This window comes from Salvelinus sp. IW2-2015, linkage group LG27 (genome assembly GCF_002910315.2).
Source record: "Salvelinus sp. IW2-2015 linkage group LG27, ASM291031v2, whole genome shotgun sequence".
Lineage (NCBI taxonomy): Eukaryota > Metazoa > Chordata > Actinopteri > Salmoniformes > Salmonidae > Salvelinus > Salvelinus sp. IW2-2015.
Genome location: NC_036867.1, coordinates 18,866,839 through 18,883,400, shown reverse-complemented (window position 1 = coordinate 18,883,400; position 16,562 = coordinate 18,866,839). Strand labels below are relative to the sequence as shown.

At 42.2% G+C, this 16,562-nt stretch overlaps 1 protein-coding gene across 3 annotated transcripts in view; it reads left to right on the top strand.

Annotated features, from left to right (window-relative positions):
* Nucleotides 1-16,562, top strand: part of LOC111953520 (receptor-type tyrosine-protein phosphatase N2-like) — a 251,504-nt gene that overhangs the window by 49,980 nt on the left and 184,962 nt on the right. For all 3 annotated transcript variants that reach the window (XM_023972863.3, XM_023972862.3, XM_070435454.1), the window contains exon 3: nucleotides 8,066-8,179. In XM_023972863.3, coding sequence (XP_023828631.1) covers nucleotides 8,066-8,179 — 114 coding nt within the window. The remainder of the gene's footprint in view (nucleotides 1-8,065; nucleotides 8,180-16,562) is intronic.

Genomic DNA, 16,562 nt, shown 5'->3' with positions numbered 1-16,562 from the left:
TTCATCAAAAAAACAGTTTGTTCACCAGTATGTGTCGCCCAACATAGAACAACGTTTGAGCGCCTGGATGCGCAGTCTGGGGCATTGTGTCGGGGAGGAAACGGGCGAATCCGCACACGCCACTGCCGCATATTTTGCCCTCAGTGCATCATTGCATTGAGTCAATCAAACTTCCATTTGGAGGTTGTGGTGAGACTTTCCACGTCAAACAGCAAAATGGGTTTACCGAAGCAGTTCCAACCTGCTTTTTTGTGCTTCAAGTCTAGCAAAATCGGCGTTCGAAAGTCACGGCAAGTCATACCCTATTTTGATTCAGCCACACTGTGCGCTCTGGAACGCACTGGTAGAGAGCTTCTCTTTCATGTCTGGCAGCTGGGAAAAGTGGGCTCAAATTTTCTTTCCGCATTGCGTCTCCACAGAGTCCAGTTTGGTTTAAATGCCTTCACTGTACTGTACATATCAGGATGACACATGATCCCGACCCTGCAGTGCAAGTTCATTGCAATTCAGAGACTCTAATGTCACACGAAGAAAGCGCATTTCACACAGAAACCATTTCGTCTCGGAGTTGTGTGTGTCTTGTCCTTTGCTGTCCAGAACAGACAAATCTCTCACAAGCTCGAAACATTTTGAGCACCTTTCCTGGCTTAGCCATCGCACCTCTGTGTGATAAGGCAAAATCACCATGCCTCCGTTCTAACTCCGTCAGAAATGCCTTGAACTTGGCGGTGATTCAACCTGGCTCTGATAAAGTTAACTGTGCGCGTGATGATGCTCATTACACGCTCCATTTTCAAGGCTTACGCGCACAACGCTTCCTGGTGTATGATACAATGATAAGCTGTCAGCTCACCTGTCGCGTTTTCTCTTGGCATCTTCCGTTCTTCGCCACAGTCCGCCTGTGTCCACACATCGCAGGTGCTCCGTCGGTTGTCAAACCCACGAGTTTTCCAAGGAGCTCCATCTCATTTACACATCTTGACACCTCTTCATACAAATCATGCCCCGTAGTTGTGCCATGCATAGGACTAAAGCCAAAAACTCCTCTGTCACGCTTAGGCTGGAGTCCACTCTCGCGGATGAAAATTGACAACTGGGCATGTAGAAATGTCGGTGGCTCTCATCCACAGCCAAGAATATGCAATGAAATCTTTTCCCTTTTTTCAAAGAGCTGCTCTTTATAGATTGATGGACAACTGGTCTACTCTCTCGGCAATGGTGTTTCTGCCAGACTCACATTAAAAGAGTTGCCTTTTTTTCGGGCAAACTTCGTCACAAACTTAATCATGCAGTTTTTGAGAATCCCCGGTAAATGGCCGGTGCTGATTTAGCGATCTCTTCTGCCAAAGATAAACTGGCTTGACAGCAGCCTGGCCTTGTGATTTGGCTTTTTGAACAGAGCTGTCGAGATTTGAGGCTCGTTTAATTCCTCTGCCTTTTGTAGCCTTTGTTCCATGTCCATATTCTTGTTTTTGTCCGCGTGTTTGTTTCATAATGTCGTCTCAGAATTATACTCTTTCAGTACCGCCACCACTTTCTCCACACAGAAGACACACAGGTTTCCAGCTACTCCGCTGAACATATACTCCGATCCCATATTATTGTTTTTTTCTTTGAAGTAAATTTAGCCCACTTTTGCTAAAATAGAAAATATAGGCTACTGATGGTGCCTTGAATACCGGTTTCTTTCATTTAATGTTCATGTTATGGGGATTTTTATATAAAGGAAATTTGTCTTTTGTGTCTGTTGAAAATTAAAGATTACTGACAGAGCCATAAGAAAATATTGCTTTATTTATCTGATCATATTGGAATATATTTGTTAGGTTTTCAGTAGGTTCAATTAGGTTCACTAGACTATATGCSTCATTTAAAAAAATTTCAATGAACATTCGAACAGTCCGGCCCTCGGCTTGTAGCTAAATTTTTTATTTGGCCCTCCGTCCATTTGACTTTGACACCCCTGGTCTACAGCTTATCATGAGGTATTCTAACTCAGGCGAGTAGAACCTCGAGACTTCCTTTATATTGGAGATTGTGCACCGGCTGTTGTTAACAAAGAGACACACACCTCCTCCCTTGACTTTACCCGATGCTGCCGTTCTGTCTTGCCGAGGCATAGAAAAAACAGCTAGTATATTATCCATGTCCTTGTTCAACAGACTCCATGAAACATAGCATATTACAGTTCTTCAGGTCCCGTTGATAGTATAGTCTCGAATAGAGCCTGTCCAGTTTGTTCTCCGGTGATTGTATGTTCGGCAATAAAATGGAGGATAAAGGCACTTTATGTACTCGCCGACTTAGTTTTTTCGCCAGGGTTCCCGCAGGTCGGCCTCTCTTACACTCTCTTGCCTTTTTCTTTTCTGTGCCTCGACGATTAGGGCCTGGCCCGGGGTGAGCAGAATGCATAGCCGCGGGAAGTAGGGGTGCTGAGGGTGCTGCAGCCCCTCCTGAAAAATCGGAAATAAAAATAAATTCAAAATATTAGTGATCGCTGTTCTGATGTCCAGAAGCTCTTTTTGGTCATGGGAAACGATGCTGGAAACATTATCTACAAAGAAAGTTACGACCAGCACAAAAAAAAAAACAAAAAAAATTTAAGAATTGGTCAGGAGCACATAAAATGCTGCTATGCAATGCAGCGCCTTTATAGACTCTGCAGTTCTTCATGTTGTCTTTTGTTTGTTCAACTCTCCATGTGGCCAACAAAAAAAGATGTTCCGCTCGTTCATGCGTAAAATTGAAATACCTGGGAAAGTCAGCATCTTAGATCTATCCATATCTTAGTCGCCATAATGCTTCTTTCCCCTTCTTTTGTTTTTTTCTTTAGGGAAATCTCATTGAGACCTAGTTCCCGATCACAAGTGAGCACAGAACAATACACACACAACAAAAAATACACACATTAAATACAAAATACACACATTAAGGAAGAGCTAATCCATCAAAGCATGTGCAGTCCTCCTGGCAAAGTTTGATGTGGTCCATCACATTCACTGTAAAGTGGCTAAGCAACAAATAATCTCTGCATTTTGTAATGCTGTAACGGCCTGGGAAGACTTGATTTAGCATCTCTGGATTAGATGCCGTCCTCACCCCATCATAATTCTCTATTAGCTGTTATTAGCTGTTTACAAGACAAGGGTAATTGCTGAACATAGCACAGACTTTCCTGTATAGCACAGACTTTTCCTGTTTGAAGGATTTTCCAGGAATCTTCCAATAATCAAATCAAATGTTATTTGTCACACATACACATGGTTAGCAGATGTTAATGCGAGTGTAGCGAAATGCTTGTGCTTCTAGTTTCGACAATGCAGTAATATCCATCGAGTAATCTAACCTAACAATTTCACAACAATTACCTTATGTGTAAAGGTGTAAAGTGTAAAGGAATGAATAAGAATATGTACATACAAAAATTATATGAATGAGTGATGGTATAGAACGGCATAGGCAAGATGCAGTGGATGGTATAGAGTACAGTATATACATATGAGATGAGTAATGTAGGGTATGTTAACATTACATGAAGTGGCATTGTTAAAAGTGGCTAGTGATACATTACATCAAGATGGCAAGATGCAGTAGATGGTATAGAGTACAGTATATACATATGAGATGAGTAATGTAGTAATGTTAACATTATATGAAGTGGCATTGTTTAAAGTGGCTAGTGAACATTACATCAAGATGGCAAGATGCAGTAGATGATATAGAGTACAGTAATAACATATGAGCATGAGTAATGTAGGGTATGTTAACATTATATGAAGTGGCATTGTTTAAAGTGGCTAGTGATACATTTATTACATCAATTTTTCCAATGGCTGGAGTTGAGTGTATGTTGGCAGCAGCCACTCAATGTTAGTGATGGCTTTTAACAGTCTGATGGCCTTGACATAGAAGCTGTTTTTCAGTCTGTCTGTCCCTGCTTTGATGCACCTGTACTGACCTCGCCTTCTGGATGATAGCGGGGTGAACAGGCAGTGGCTCGGGTGGTTGTTGTCCTTGATGATCTCTTTTGGCCTTCCTGTGACATCGGGTGGTGTAGGTGTCCTGGAGGGCAGGTAGTTGCCCCGGGTGATGCGTTGTGCAGACCTCACTACCCTCTGGAGAGCCTTACTGTTATGGGCGGAGCAGTTGCCGTACCAGGCTCTCGATTGTGCATCTGTAAAAGTTTGTGTGTTTTTGGTGACAAGCCGAATTTCTTCAGCCTCCTGAGGTTGAAGAGGCGCTACTGCGCCTTCTTCACCACGCTGTCTGCTCCCTCTGCTGTTTCCTGAAGTCCACAATCATCTCCTTTGTTTTTGTTGACGTTGAGTGTGAGGTTATTTTCCTGACACCACACTCCGAGGGCCCTCACCTCCTCCCTGTAAGCCGTCTCGTCGTTGTTGGTAATCAGCCTACCACTGTAGTGTCGTCTGCAAACTTGATGATTGAGTTGGAGGTGTGCATGGCCACGCAGTCTGGGTGAACAGGGAGTACAGGAGAGGGGCTGAGAACGCACCCTTGTGGGGCCCTAATGTTGAGGATCAGCGGAGTGGAGATGTTGTTACCTACCCCTCACCACCTGGGGGCGGCCCGTCAGGAAGTCCAGGACCCAGTTGCACAGGGCGGGGTCGAGACCCAAGGTCTCGAGCTTGATGACGAGTTTGGAGGGTACTATGGTGATAAATGCTGAGCTGTAGTCGATGAACAGCATTCTCACATAGGTATTTCTCTTGTCCAGATGGGTTAGGGCAGTGTGCAGTGTGATTGCGATTGCGATTGCATCGTCAGTGGACCTATTGGGGCGGTAAGCAAATTGGAGTGGGTCTAGGGTATCAGATTGGGTGGAGGTGATATGGTCCTTGACTAGTCTCTCAAAGCACTTAATGATGACGGAAGTGAGTGCTACGGGGCGGTAGTCATTTAGCTCAGTTACCTTAGCTTTCTTGGGAACAGGAACAATGGTGGCCCTCTTGAAGCATGTGGGGACAGCAGACTGGGATAAGGTTTGATTGAATATGTCGGTAAACACACCAGCCAGCTGGTCTGCGCATGCTCTGAGGACGCAGCTGGGGATGCCGTCTGGGCCTGCAGCCTTGCGAGGGTTGACACGTTTAAATGTTTTGCTCACGTCGGCTGCCGTGAAGGAGAGCCCGCAGGTTTTGGTAGCGGGCCGTGTCAGTGGCACTGTGTTGTCCTCAAAGCGAGCAAAGAAGTTGTTTAGTCTGTCTGGGAGCAAGACATCCTGGTCCGCAACGGGGTTGGTTTTCTTTTTATAGTCCGTGATTGACTGTAGACCCTGCCACATACCTCTCGTGTCTGAGCCATTGAATTGCGACTCTACTTTGTCTCTATACTGACGCTTAGCTTGTTTGATTCCTACCTGGATTTCTGGAAAACCTGGCAACCCTACCTGCAATCACATTATGCTGGCTTGCAAAGTGATGTTTAATTCCTAAATGCATCCAGCAAGAGTAAGGATATCTAACAGTTTTTTCCCCCCTTTCAATTAAGACGTTGTCACGGCCGTCGTCGGAAGGAGACCAAGGTTCAGCGTGGTGAGCGTACATTTCTTCTTATTTGAAATGAATGTCGCCAACAAAACAACAAAACAAGGAAACGACCGTGAAGCTGAACTTGTGCAATAGTGCCACTAACAAAGATAACTACCCACAAATGCGAAAGGAAAAATGGCTGCCTAAGTATGATTCCCAATCAGAGACAACGATAGACAACTGCCTCTGATTGAGAACCACACCCGGCCAAACACAAAGAAATAGAAAACATAGAAATAATGAAACTAGACTGCCCACCCTAGTCACACCCTGGCCTAACCAAAATATAGAATAAAAGCCTCTCTATGGCTAGGGCATGACACAGGTTCAAGGGAGGAGAAATTCCCACAGGCGCTCGGGTCCTCCATGGAATGAGTTTGATACATTTAAACTGGAACAACCATTTCAGTAACGGGTGCAAAAAAATCTAACTAAATGATTGGATTAGTTTAAAAAGCATAAGGTTTAATCAATCAATCACTCAATGTACATGCAAAAACACAGATATATAAAAAAAAATATGTTTTAATCAACCTGCAGTAGAGCATGCTGGGGAAAAAAGTACGTTGTTATCATAACTTTAAAAAGTCAGTACCACATGAACATTTTAGTAATATTTACTTTTACTCGATTTTCAGTTCAACTTAATATAAGTATTTGAGTTAAAAATGCCAAAAAATACTGTGTGTGTGTGTGTGTGTGTGTGTGTGTGTGTGTGTGTGTGTGTGTGTTGTGTGTTGTGTGTGTGTGTGTGTGTGTGTGTGTGTGTGTGTGTGTGTGTGTGCATGATTATGTGTGATGTCTGCTGGGAATGTCCTGTCAACTGTGGAGGAAACAACACATTAACTGTGGCAGTTGTCATGGAAACTGGTGAAGGAGCACGAAATAGCAAATATAGGACAGTCAGTCGCCTGTCGCTTGTTATGTCACTGTCGTCATCTATTCGTTCATCTCTTATGTCATCTCTATTACATTGTTATAAACTCATTTTGTAAAACTGTCTGTTTACACTGAAATAATGGCTTCTCATAATCATGATAACCATAGTCATGATTCTCAACATATATCAAATTTGTCTTATCTTGAGCATTCTTCGTTTCCCCCTTTCCTCATCTCACTTATATATTTTTTTTATCCTTCTCTCCTGTTGTCATTCAGACATACAGTAGGTTACCTGTCTGTAGTGCTCTGTATAACTACTTGGAAACGTGAAGTTATTCTGCCAGCTTGTATATGCGGAGTGCGACAATAAAATGCACTGTATTGATGTGTTGTTTATGTTCATTTTCCCTTCGAAAGGCTTTCTCCCGCAGAGAGCCGTCGTTACACGGGTCACAGGCTACAGAAGCAACGCAGGGAAACGCTGCCTTTTCATTTCAAAGAAGATTGAAATTAGTAGCGGAGGTTGACGGTATTATTATCTTTGCAATTATCAGCCACTCAACGTTGAGCACAGGCCTGTAATTAAAAAGTTATCAAATGAGCTGCAGCTGAACGATAGTGACTATTGGTGTGTAATAATGCATAGGATAAACCTAGTCAATTCATTTATTAATGCAAAGAAGCAGAACTAAGATTAATTAAGCTCTCGTGATAGGTTGAGTGATGACAGCGCACCTGCGTCTGGACCTAGAAAATAAACGGATAAATGGCATGTGTAAATAAACAAGTGTTAAATAAATAAATGCATATGTAAATATGAACGGATTTGAACAGGCATGGTTGTGTAGGGTGTCAGTCAAGCCATGGTGTCATTAATTGCCACTGCCAGCAAAGCACAGTAAATGAGCACTGACTGTAGATCAGGTTGTCATGTGGTGCAGCACGAAGTTCCCATCATTAGTCTCTCTCACGCACACGCGCACACGCGCACACGCACACACATAGATGATGAGTCATAATGCTTTCAACTGTGAGTTCGGCTTTGACTCGAGTTTGATGCATTTTGGGATTTTGAAGAAGACGAGACACATGGATATTCTTTCTCTCCTTGACTGTGAAAAGACGGCGTGTGGCTGGGTCATTTATATTCCTCACACGGTATCCTGACCCCCAGTCTCTCAGCCGTCCCAGCATGCTCCTCCAGTCCAGATAACCATTGAATTAATGTCCAGGTAGGAGCTCCGCCGTGGGTTGCCTAGGAACCTGCGTTTGGCAAAGCAAGCGACCTGCTGATAGGGAGATAACAGGGTCCCTGATAACGTCTCAGCTCCAATGATGGCCTGGTGCTTATCGCACTGCTGTCAAAAAAGTGTCAGCGACAAGCTCCCAAACAGGAACTCAAGCTTACGAGAAACTGCAGGGAACACACAACTTCAGCTTTTATACGAAGGTTGTAAAAGATTATGTTTCCCCCTCAGAGTAGCAATCCTACAGCGCTGTACCGTTGTCATTGCTTTGACATTGCTTTGTCATTAACCCTTTCCCAGCACTCCATTATCCTCATATGTCTGTCACTGCAGTACATGATCTGTTTGATGACAGTGTGTGTGTACTGTATGTGTGTTCTCTTCTAGACGGAGTGTTTGGAAGATGCCTGGAGTTACCCGGTGCGGACCTGTACACCTACGATGCGTCAGCCTCTGCTCTACAGCGCCTCAGGACTCTCCTACAGAACTTGGCCCACAAAGGTGCTTTCTGTTTGTCTGCCTGCGTACCTGCTTGTCTCTCTGTCTGTCTCTTTGTCGTCTGTAAAGATGTGTGTGTGTCTGTTTGGTCTGTTCGTCCTTCCAGACGTTATAATATAACTCAGCTCTCATTATGTGAAAACAAGCCCAACGTTCAAGCTGCAAATGTGGCAAAGAGGTAAAGTGCAGGTAATATACCACATACAGGCCATTGTTGTGCCCTGATCATATAACGGCACCAGGAATCTAATTGGCTTGTATGATTGCAGGACATTTGGTGCTAATTACGTGGATGAGTGACGGTGCTGCATGCGGCGTAATTGCATTAGACGGCCTCTCCTGCTCCATTAATGGGAGCACGGCAGCTAATGTGCTTGTTAAACAGGGTAGATACAGGAGAACAGGACACAAAACAGGCCCGGGGATGTCCTCAAACAACAGGAGAGAGAACACGGTTGAAACATAATGGCCGGTGTCCTGGAAAAAAGCCTGGATCTCCATTTTTGCAGATTTGGATCGCCATGATCTAGTAATTATTTAGTTCTCTAGATATTACTCTGGTGTGCAGTATGTCTCCCTCTTTTCTATGTCTCTGTCAACCTGTCTTCCAGATGACGCTACTCCATGTGTGGGTTGTACAGTTGTATGGGTTGATCTCTCTCTCACACACTATCCCTCTCTCTCTCACACACTATCCCTCTCTCTCTCACACACTATCCCTCTCTCTCTCACACACTATCCCTCTCTCTCTCACACCCACTATCCCTCTCTCTCTCACACACTATCCCCTCTCTCTCACACACACTATCCCTACCTCTCTCTCACACACTATCCCTCTCTCTCTCACACACTATCTCTCTCCTCTCTCAACACACTATCTCTCTCTCTCTCTCCTCACACACACTCTCTCTGCTCTCTCTCTCTCACACACTCTCTCTGTCTCTCTCTCTCTCCCCCACTCTCTCTCTCTCTCTCTCACTCTCTCTCTCTCACTCTCTCTCTCTCTCTCTCTCTCCTAATGTTCTTCCGCTGTCTGTCATGGGTGGCACATGGAAGTGACTAATAGTTTGGTGCCTCCAGCCAGGACCAGAGAAGCCTTTTAATTGACACAGTGTAATAGCACAAATGGATTCACTAGGCTAGTCAGTTCACGCTCTCTAGCGGAAGTGTATCCAATGGACCTAACTAAAGGAAAGTGTTAGACAGTTGATTGTTTGTCTCAGGTTAGTTTCAACATTTAGGTTTTACCAAAATAAATATATGCTTTAATTCATGAATGTTTTAAATTAATCAAATGAAAACTATATATGTCATTTCATGTCTCATTCACATTTATGCAACATTTATTACATCCAATATCATTATCCTCAGTTGAAATCTGGCTACTGGACTATCACAAGCATCTGCAACTACAGGCTGTCGCAGCAGAGGGCAGCAAATACCTTCAGCACTAACCTCTCCCTGCTAATTGGCTTTACAGGCCACTCTAAGCGTAATCTTTTATAACAGGCGTAAACAACTGTAGAAAACCTTTTTTTTTTAAAGCATTGAAAAAGCGTGCATCCATAGGAAATTACAAACGCAGTAATGAATATTAGGCACAGTGTGAGACCACAGCATTTATTGTAATTACTTCTCTTAAATAAACGGATGAGACTGAGGAGGATGAAAGGGAGGACGAGAGTCGGCGCGTCCGTTTGTTCAATCTCTATTTCCAGGTGTTAATATCTCTGAAATGTCTGTTGCTGGGAGACGTTTGTCTGTGTCTGACTGACGTTGTGTTCAAATACAGACGGAAAGACAGGAGACATGACGTCACCCCTCCATCACACACTTTCGATGGCGCAGCACAGTCTTGGGTTCCAGTTCAACCCGGCTCAGTTTTGCTTGCACTCTGTCTCTTAGAACCATATCTAAAGACTGAGTAGCGTTATCTTCAGACGAGTCAGTCTACGCTTCGTTGTGTTTTGGATCTTATCGGCTTAGCATGGCTCCTTATTGAAGTGTCTGTCATCTTTGCGATGTTTAGTTCAGCTCCCCTGTTGAAGAGCAGACAGGGTGATTGAGACTATTGTACTGTAACCTAAATGGAGTAGAAGAAAAGACGAGAAGGGTGGGGGGGGACTTCAATAGCATCGATTTGCAATAAACTTTATTTGCATCGGAGTCGCTGTAGACGAAATCGTGCAATCTAATCTCTGCACACAACATCCAATGTCATTAGATCAATAGAAATTGACCCGGCACAAAAAGGGTTTATTTTGTCTTCATGTTCCTTGCTTTGTTTGGCTCTATCCCTACTTGGAAGGAGCATTGTTGGCTATTACATTTTCCACATGCCGCCTCGGAGTGCAAGACACTGTCATCCACTGCAAATGACTTTTATATTAGACTGCACCGATGGCGCTATGTGCCGAGGCGGCTTTGGGATTCACAAAGTGCAAACACAGTGTGTCCATACTTCATATAGCGAAACTGCAAAGCATTCAAGGCGTCTGGTTCAAGGTCTCTCTGTCTCTGTGTGCGTGCGTGCGTTCTACAGACAACCTGATATACAGACAACCTGATCTACAGACAACCTGATCTGTGACTAGAAGCTTTGCTAAGCAAGGCTAAGTGATCCATAGTGATGACAAAATTGACTACAAACACTTAAAGTCAAATTTAAAGTGTGTGAGAGGAGGAGAAGCATATATTCCTTTAGAGCCAGGGAGTGTTACCACTTAACCACAGGCTCTGACTATCTGTAATAACGACTAAGGTCCCTGCTCTACAGTTGGTTGGCCCTTCAACATCACCTTGATCCATGTGCAAAGCAGAGTGCATTTTCACTTCCTCTCAAGACAAGCAAAGTAAGATAATGCATTGGGACATTTGCATCAGTGGTATGATCGTCTAGCCAGTCGGGGAGATGCAATGACCACAAACAGACAGTATTTAATTTCAGCACCACTGATCTTCCTCCTCTCCGGAGGTTCTATGTACGTAGGGTATATGTGTGTCGAGGTTTGTCTTCCACAACAGCAAAACATACAACCAGACCTGGGTTCAAATACCATTTGAACTCTTTCAAATACTTTTATAATTCAAATTTAGCCTGCCTGTAGTTCCGGATGGGTGGGTTTCGCAGTTTTGTGACTATACTATAGGTTCCATTGCGCCAGGCAAGCTCAATTAAACCCAGCGAAAGCATTTGAAATGACTTCAAATATCATTTGAACCCAGGTTTGCATACAATATATTGTATATACATTGTATATATATATGTATATATATATATTGTATACAATATACATTTCTCACCCACACTCTGTTACACATACATTACATACAGTTTACTGTCAAAGATGTATACATATACACAGACTCACAAATGTCGGCTACATAAGCTATTTTATAGCTAAGCTAATAGTCCCAGCTGTATTTTGTGTTGAAGATTTTAGATCTGGTACTACTTTTGGAACATAGGCCTTACTTCTTTTATGGTATGTGAAAATGGGAATATTAGGTATAAAATGAGAGCAACTCTTGAGTCAGAACATGTACTGGTTGGACTGTTCTCAGTCCACAGTTGATTTGAGCACACCGTGTGGGTTTCTATAAATGGGAATGCCAACTGCTGCAACAGTGCTCTGATGAGTGCTATTGGGTGATTCTCATCAAACCAGTTTTAAACACGTCTGTAGCTGATTTTGTTACAAAACTTGCAATCATCATTCTCAAGACGTAAGATTTAAAGTTTTTAGCAAAGTGTCTTACTTTCAATCAGTTTTACATTTTCGCCAGATTTAAATCCTCAGGTCATTTTATACAATCTTACTTTAGAAAAACCTAAGTTATTTGAATAAAACACAAAATATGTTACTGTAGTTTGTCCATAAATAATACAAATTGTATAGTAGTTAAAGTTTACATTAAACTATAATATGTATTACGTAAAAACACAGTGTCTGTGGACGTGTCTAATTACCGTAATTCTTTTACAAGTTCCTGTAAAAACTACAGTTTTTAAATACCGTTTTATTTCCCAATAATGTATCATCTAGAGGAGTAGTCCCTAGGTAAGTTAGGTGAGCACAAGTTAAGTTAATTATAAGTTAATTTATTCGCTTATATGCCTTCAGAATGAGGTTCTTATTCTCAAACACCCCCTTTAACCCACTTGGCTTTCTCATTACCGAAAAAGCTAAAAAGCTCTATTTGAGAAAAAGTCAGAGAACCATTACCTTACCAACATGGAGGCATAAATTGACTTTAGTGATGTTTTCAAATGCTTGCTGACTCGTAATGTCTGTCTCCTATCATTTCCAGATTGAGCTAAGGGCCTCTCAGTACCGAAACCCACATTTGTCATTACCACATCATTTTGGGGTAATTAGAACCTTAATTTCGGTAATGATAATAAGCTAATTCTATTGTATAGTCACTGGGTTTGCTATGCTGGTAACTTTATTTATTTACTAGGACTGCTCCTTAAACGTATTGTATAGATCTTTGGTAATACAGTACAACAGTTATTTGATTAAGTAGGGTTGTCAAAGAATATGGGGTGCATTAACCCCATTTAACTTACTTTAAGCCAAAATCTGCAGTTTGTGTTTCAGAGCAACCCCACCACTTAAAGGAGGATATCTTCTATGTTGACATGTGCACCTGTACCGAAACCCACATTTCTCATTACCACTATACTGTTGTTTGATATCCCAAGACAGTTGTTGGCCCATATGTGAGTTTTTTCAGATACTTTATAGGCATATTGTGTTGTGCCATTTGCCCAAAGGATCCCATTGAATCCATAAATACATCTGAAATAACTTACAACCACAAATAGCCATGTCATAATACACCAATATTACCTGTAAATGATTTATTCTCCCCAAAAAGTCCACTTCTGACTTTTGAAAATGCATGCATGTAATTACAGTACGTATACTTATACTGAAATTAGAGGTATTTTAATCAACTGCATTAAGATCAGTGATTTTAGTATCTTGCGATGTCATTTGGGATTACTTAATCTATGATAGAGATCAGTACAGTTTTTGAATGGCAAACTATGCAAGACTCATACCGAAACATGCATTCTCATCTCCGAAACCTGCTCATCATGACTGTATGCACCAGTATATAGGAAATTGGGAAAAATATTAGGAAAAATAAAATGTATACTTTTGCAATTTTGGCTTAATCTGATAGTGTTACAGTAATGATAAAAAGAGGTTATGTGTTACGGTAATGGAATATACTATATGACCAAAAGTATGCAGACTCCTACTCATCAAACATCTCATTCCATAATCATGGACATTAATATGGAGTTGTGTCCCCCCTTTACTGTCATAACAGCCTCCACTCTTCTGGGAAGGATTTCCACTAGATGTTGGAACATTGCTGCGGGGACTTGCTTCCATTAAGCCACAAGAGCATTAGTGAGTTCAGGCACTGATGTTGGGCGATTAGGCCTGGCTCGCAGTTGGCTTTCCAATTCATCCCAAAGGTGTTCGATGGGGTTGAGGTCAGGGCTCTGTGCAGCCCAGTCAAGTTCTTCAACACCGATCTCGACAAACCATTTCTGTATGGACCTCGCTTCGTGCACGGGGGCATTGTCAGGCTGAAACAGGAAAGGGCCTTCCCCAAACTGCTGCCATAAAGTTGGAAGCACAGAATCATCTAGAATGTAATTGTATGCTGTAGCGTTAAGATTTCCCTTCACTGGAACTAAGGGGCCTAGCCCAAACCATGAAAAACAGCCCCAGACCATTATTCCTCCTCCACCAAACTTTACAGTTGGAACTATGAATTGGGGCATATTCGTCCGTCGGACTGCTAGATGGTGAAGCGTGATTCATCACTCCAGAGAATGCGTTGCCACTGCTCCAGAGTCCAATGGCGGCGAGCTTTACACCACTCCAGCCGATGCTTGGCATTGCGCATAATGATCTTAGGCTTGTGTGCGGCTGCTAGGCCATGGAAACCCATTTCATGAAGCTCCAGACGAACAGTTCTCCCGACGTTGCATCCAGAGGCAGTTTGGAACTTGGTAGTGTTGCAACCGAGGACAGACAATTTTTACACGCTTCAGCACTCGGCGGTCCCATTCTGTGAGCTTGTGTGGCCTACGACTTCATGGCTGAGCCGTTGTTGCTCCTAGATGTTTCCACTTCACAATAGCAGCACTTACAGTTGACCGGGGCAGCTCTAGCAGGGCAGAAATTTGGCTTCAGTAAAGCCAATATACTGCCAATGTTTGTTTATTTGAAATTGCATGCCTGGGTGTTCGATTTTATACACCTGTCAGCAATGGATGTGGCTGAAATATAGCGTAAATTACAAAATACATTTTAATAATTTAATTTTAAATATTTGTATTTTCTTTGTTATGTTTAATTCAGGCCTATTCATTAGGGGAGAAATGTTAGAAAGTATTAGAAATTGATTTGTTTATGACTTTTTTGTGGTTTTTGCAGTTATAATAATTTTTGAGTTGGTAGTTTTATTGTGGTAAAATGAATAATATCTGATTAAAAAACATAATAATAAATATGACATAGATAAATACAGATTCTAATCTCAGTGATCCAAGAGGAAATTTCGATAAAAATGTCAGTTTCGTGAGAATGACCCTATTATTCCGCAGAATGTTTATGACTTTGTTTCCTCACAGATATGCCTACATTTATCTGTGGCAAGACAATTTAAGACATTTTTGGGGGACAATTACACACAGAGAGTCATAGACAATTTCCTCAGCAGTATACACATTGTAACAAAACTACTAAAGCAATATGAAACGTAACTGTGGAGGACTGCCAAGGAATCTTGTTTTGGGACATTAAATTGAATAAGATGGCGTAAAAGATGATTGAAGTAGATACATTTTTATTATTTTCCTTGCACAATAATTTTATTATTCAATGATAAAAAATTGGATTGACACTGTCTTATCTCAATTAATTAGCCTGAAACTTGTATTATTCATTTAAAATCAAAAAAGCAGATGAAACAACGAGACAGAACTCTGATCTAATGGGTTCTGAATATTTAGGAGGCCGCAGCCTCTCTCTCTCTCTCTCTCTCTTTCGCGCCCCATAAAAACATAAAGCCAGCAGAAATATCTTGACTGCTCAAAGCCTTCTCTCCCGCCGCACTAATGGCTAGGTGCTAATTAACAGCTGCATTTAGCCGCAGACAGTGTTCTGGTTTTAACGAGCTAAAACTCTGATGCACTAGGAGATGAAGCCTGACCTTTCTCTGGACCCAGACAGAGGTGTGTTGGCGTTATATTTAGCTCCTCAGCACTGAGTATAATCAGCTGGTAGCTAGTTTACTAAAAGGCAGCCAACCATGTACAGTAAATGTTGAGGCCTGCCTCCATCCCTTCCTGAGTCAGAATGATTTAATGGGGCAATCTGGGATTCAAACAACAACACAACAACAATGAATGAATAAAACAAATGTATGTACCAATCCCAGATTGTCCGTTAAACTCCCACCTCTTTTTAGGCGCGAGCAGTGACTTCTCTCTCTACCTGTGGAAAAAGCTGTCACAGTCAATCAAACCTGTGCCATCCTCCTTCTGTTCCCCAAAATGTCAGACTTTCTCTCACCACTGAACCCATTGACTAGGAGTAAGTAAGCCGTAGATATTTTATGGGTCCTTTATGGATTCAACTGGACCTGCCTCTCCGCCCATCTGTCCTGATGGCCCCATAATAACTACTACTGCACTAATGTATGGAACACTTAGGCTTGCTTCCCGAATGGCATCATATCCCCTATATACTGCACTACAAATAGTAGATGTTGTGATGGGGCTGACGGTTGGGTTACGTTCGATAACACCTACCCTATACGCTCCATGGTCTATTCAGAGGTATCATGGGATACATCAGTGGCCAAGCTAATGAAGTCATATGTAGACACTTTTGGTGAAATATTCCTGTTCTGGCTGGCTGCTAGCCTGAGTGTACAAAACATTAGGAACACCTGCTCTTTCCATGAAATAGACTGAGCAGGTGAATCCAGGTGAAAGCTATGATCTCTTATTGATGTCACTTGTTAAATCCACTTCAATCAGTGTAGATGAAGGGGAGGAAACAAGTTAAAGAATATTTTTTTTGCCTTGAGACAATTGAGACATGGATTGTGTGTATGCCATTCAGAGGGTGAATGGGCAAGACAAAATATTTAAGCGCCTTTGAAGGGGGTATGGTAGGAGGTGCCAGGCGTACAAGTTTGAGTACATTTACATTTTAGTCATTTAGCAGACGCGACGTACAGTTAGTGCATTCGTCTTAAGATAGCTAGGTGGAACAACCACAAATCACAGGCATAGAAAGTACATTGTTCCTCAATAAAGTAGATATTAGCAGAGTCAGAGCTAGAA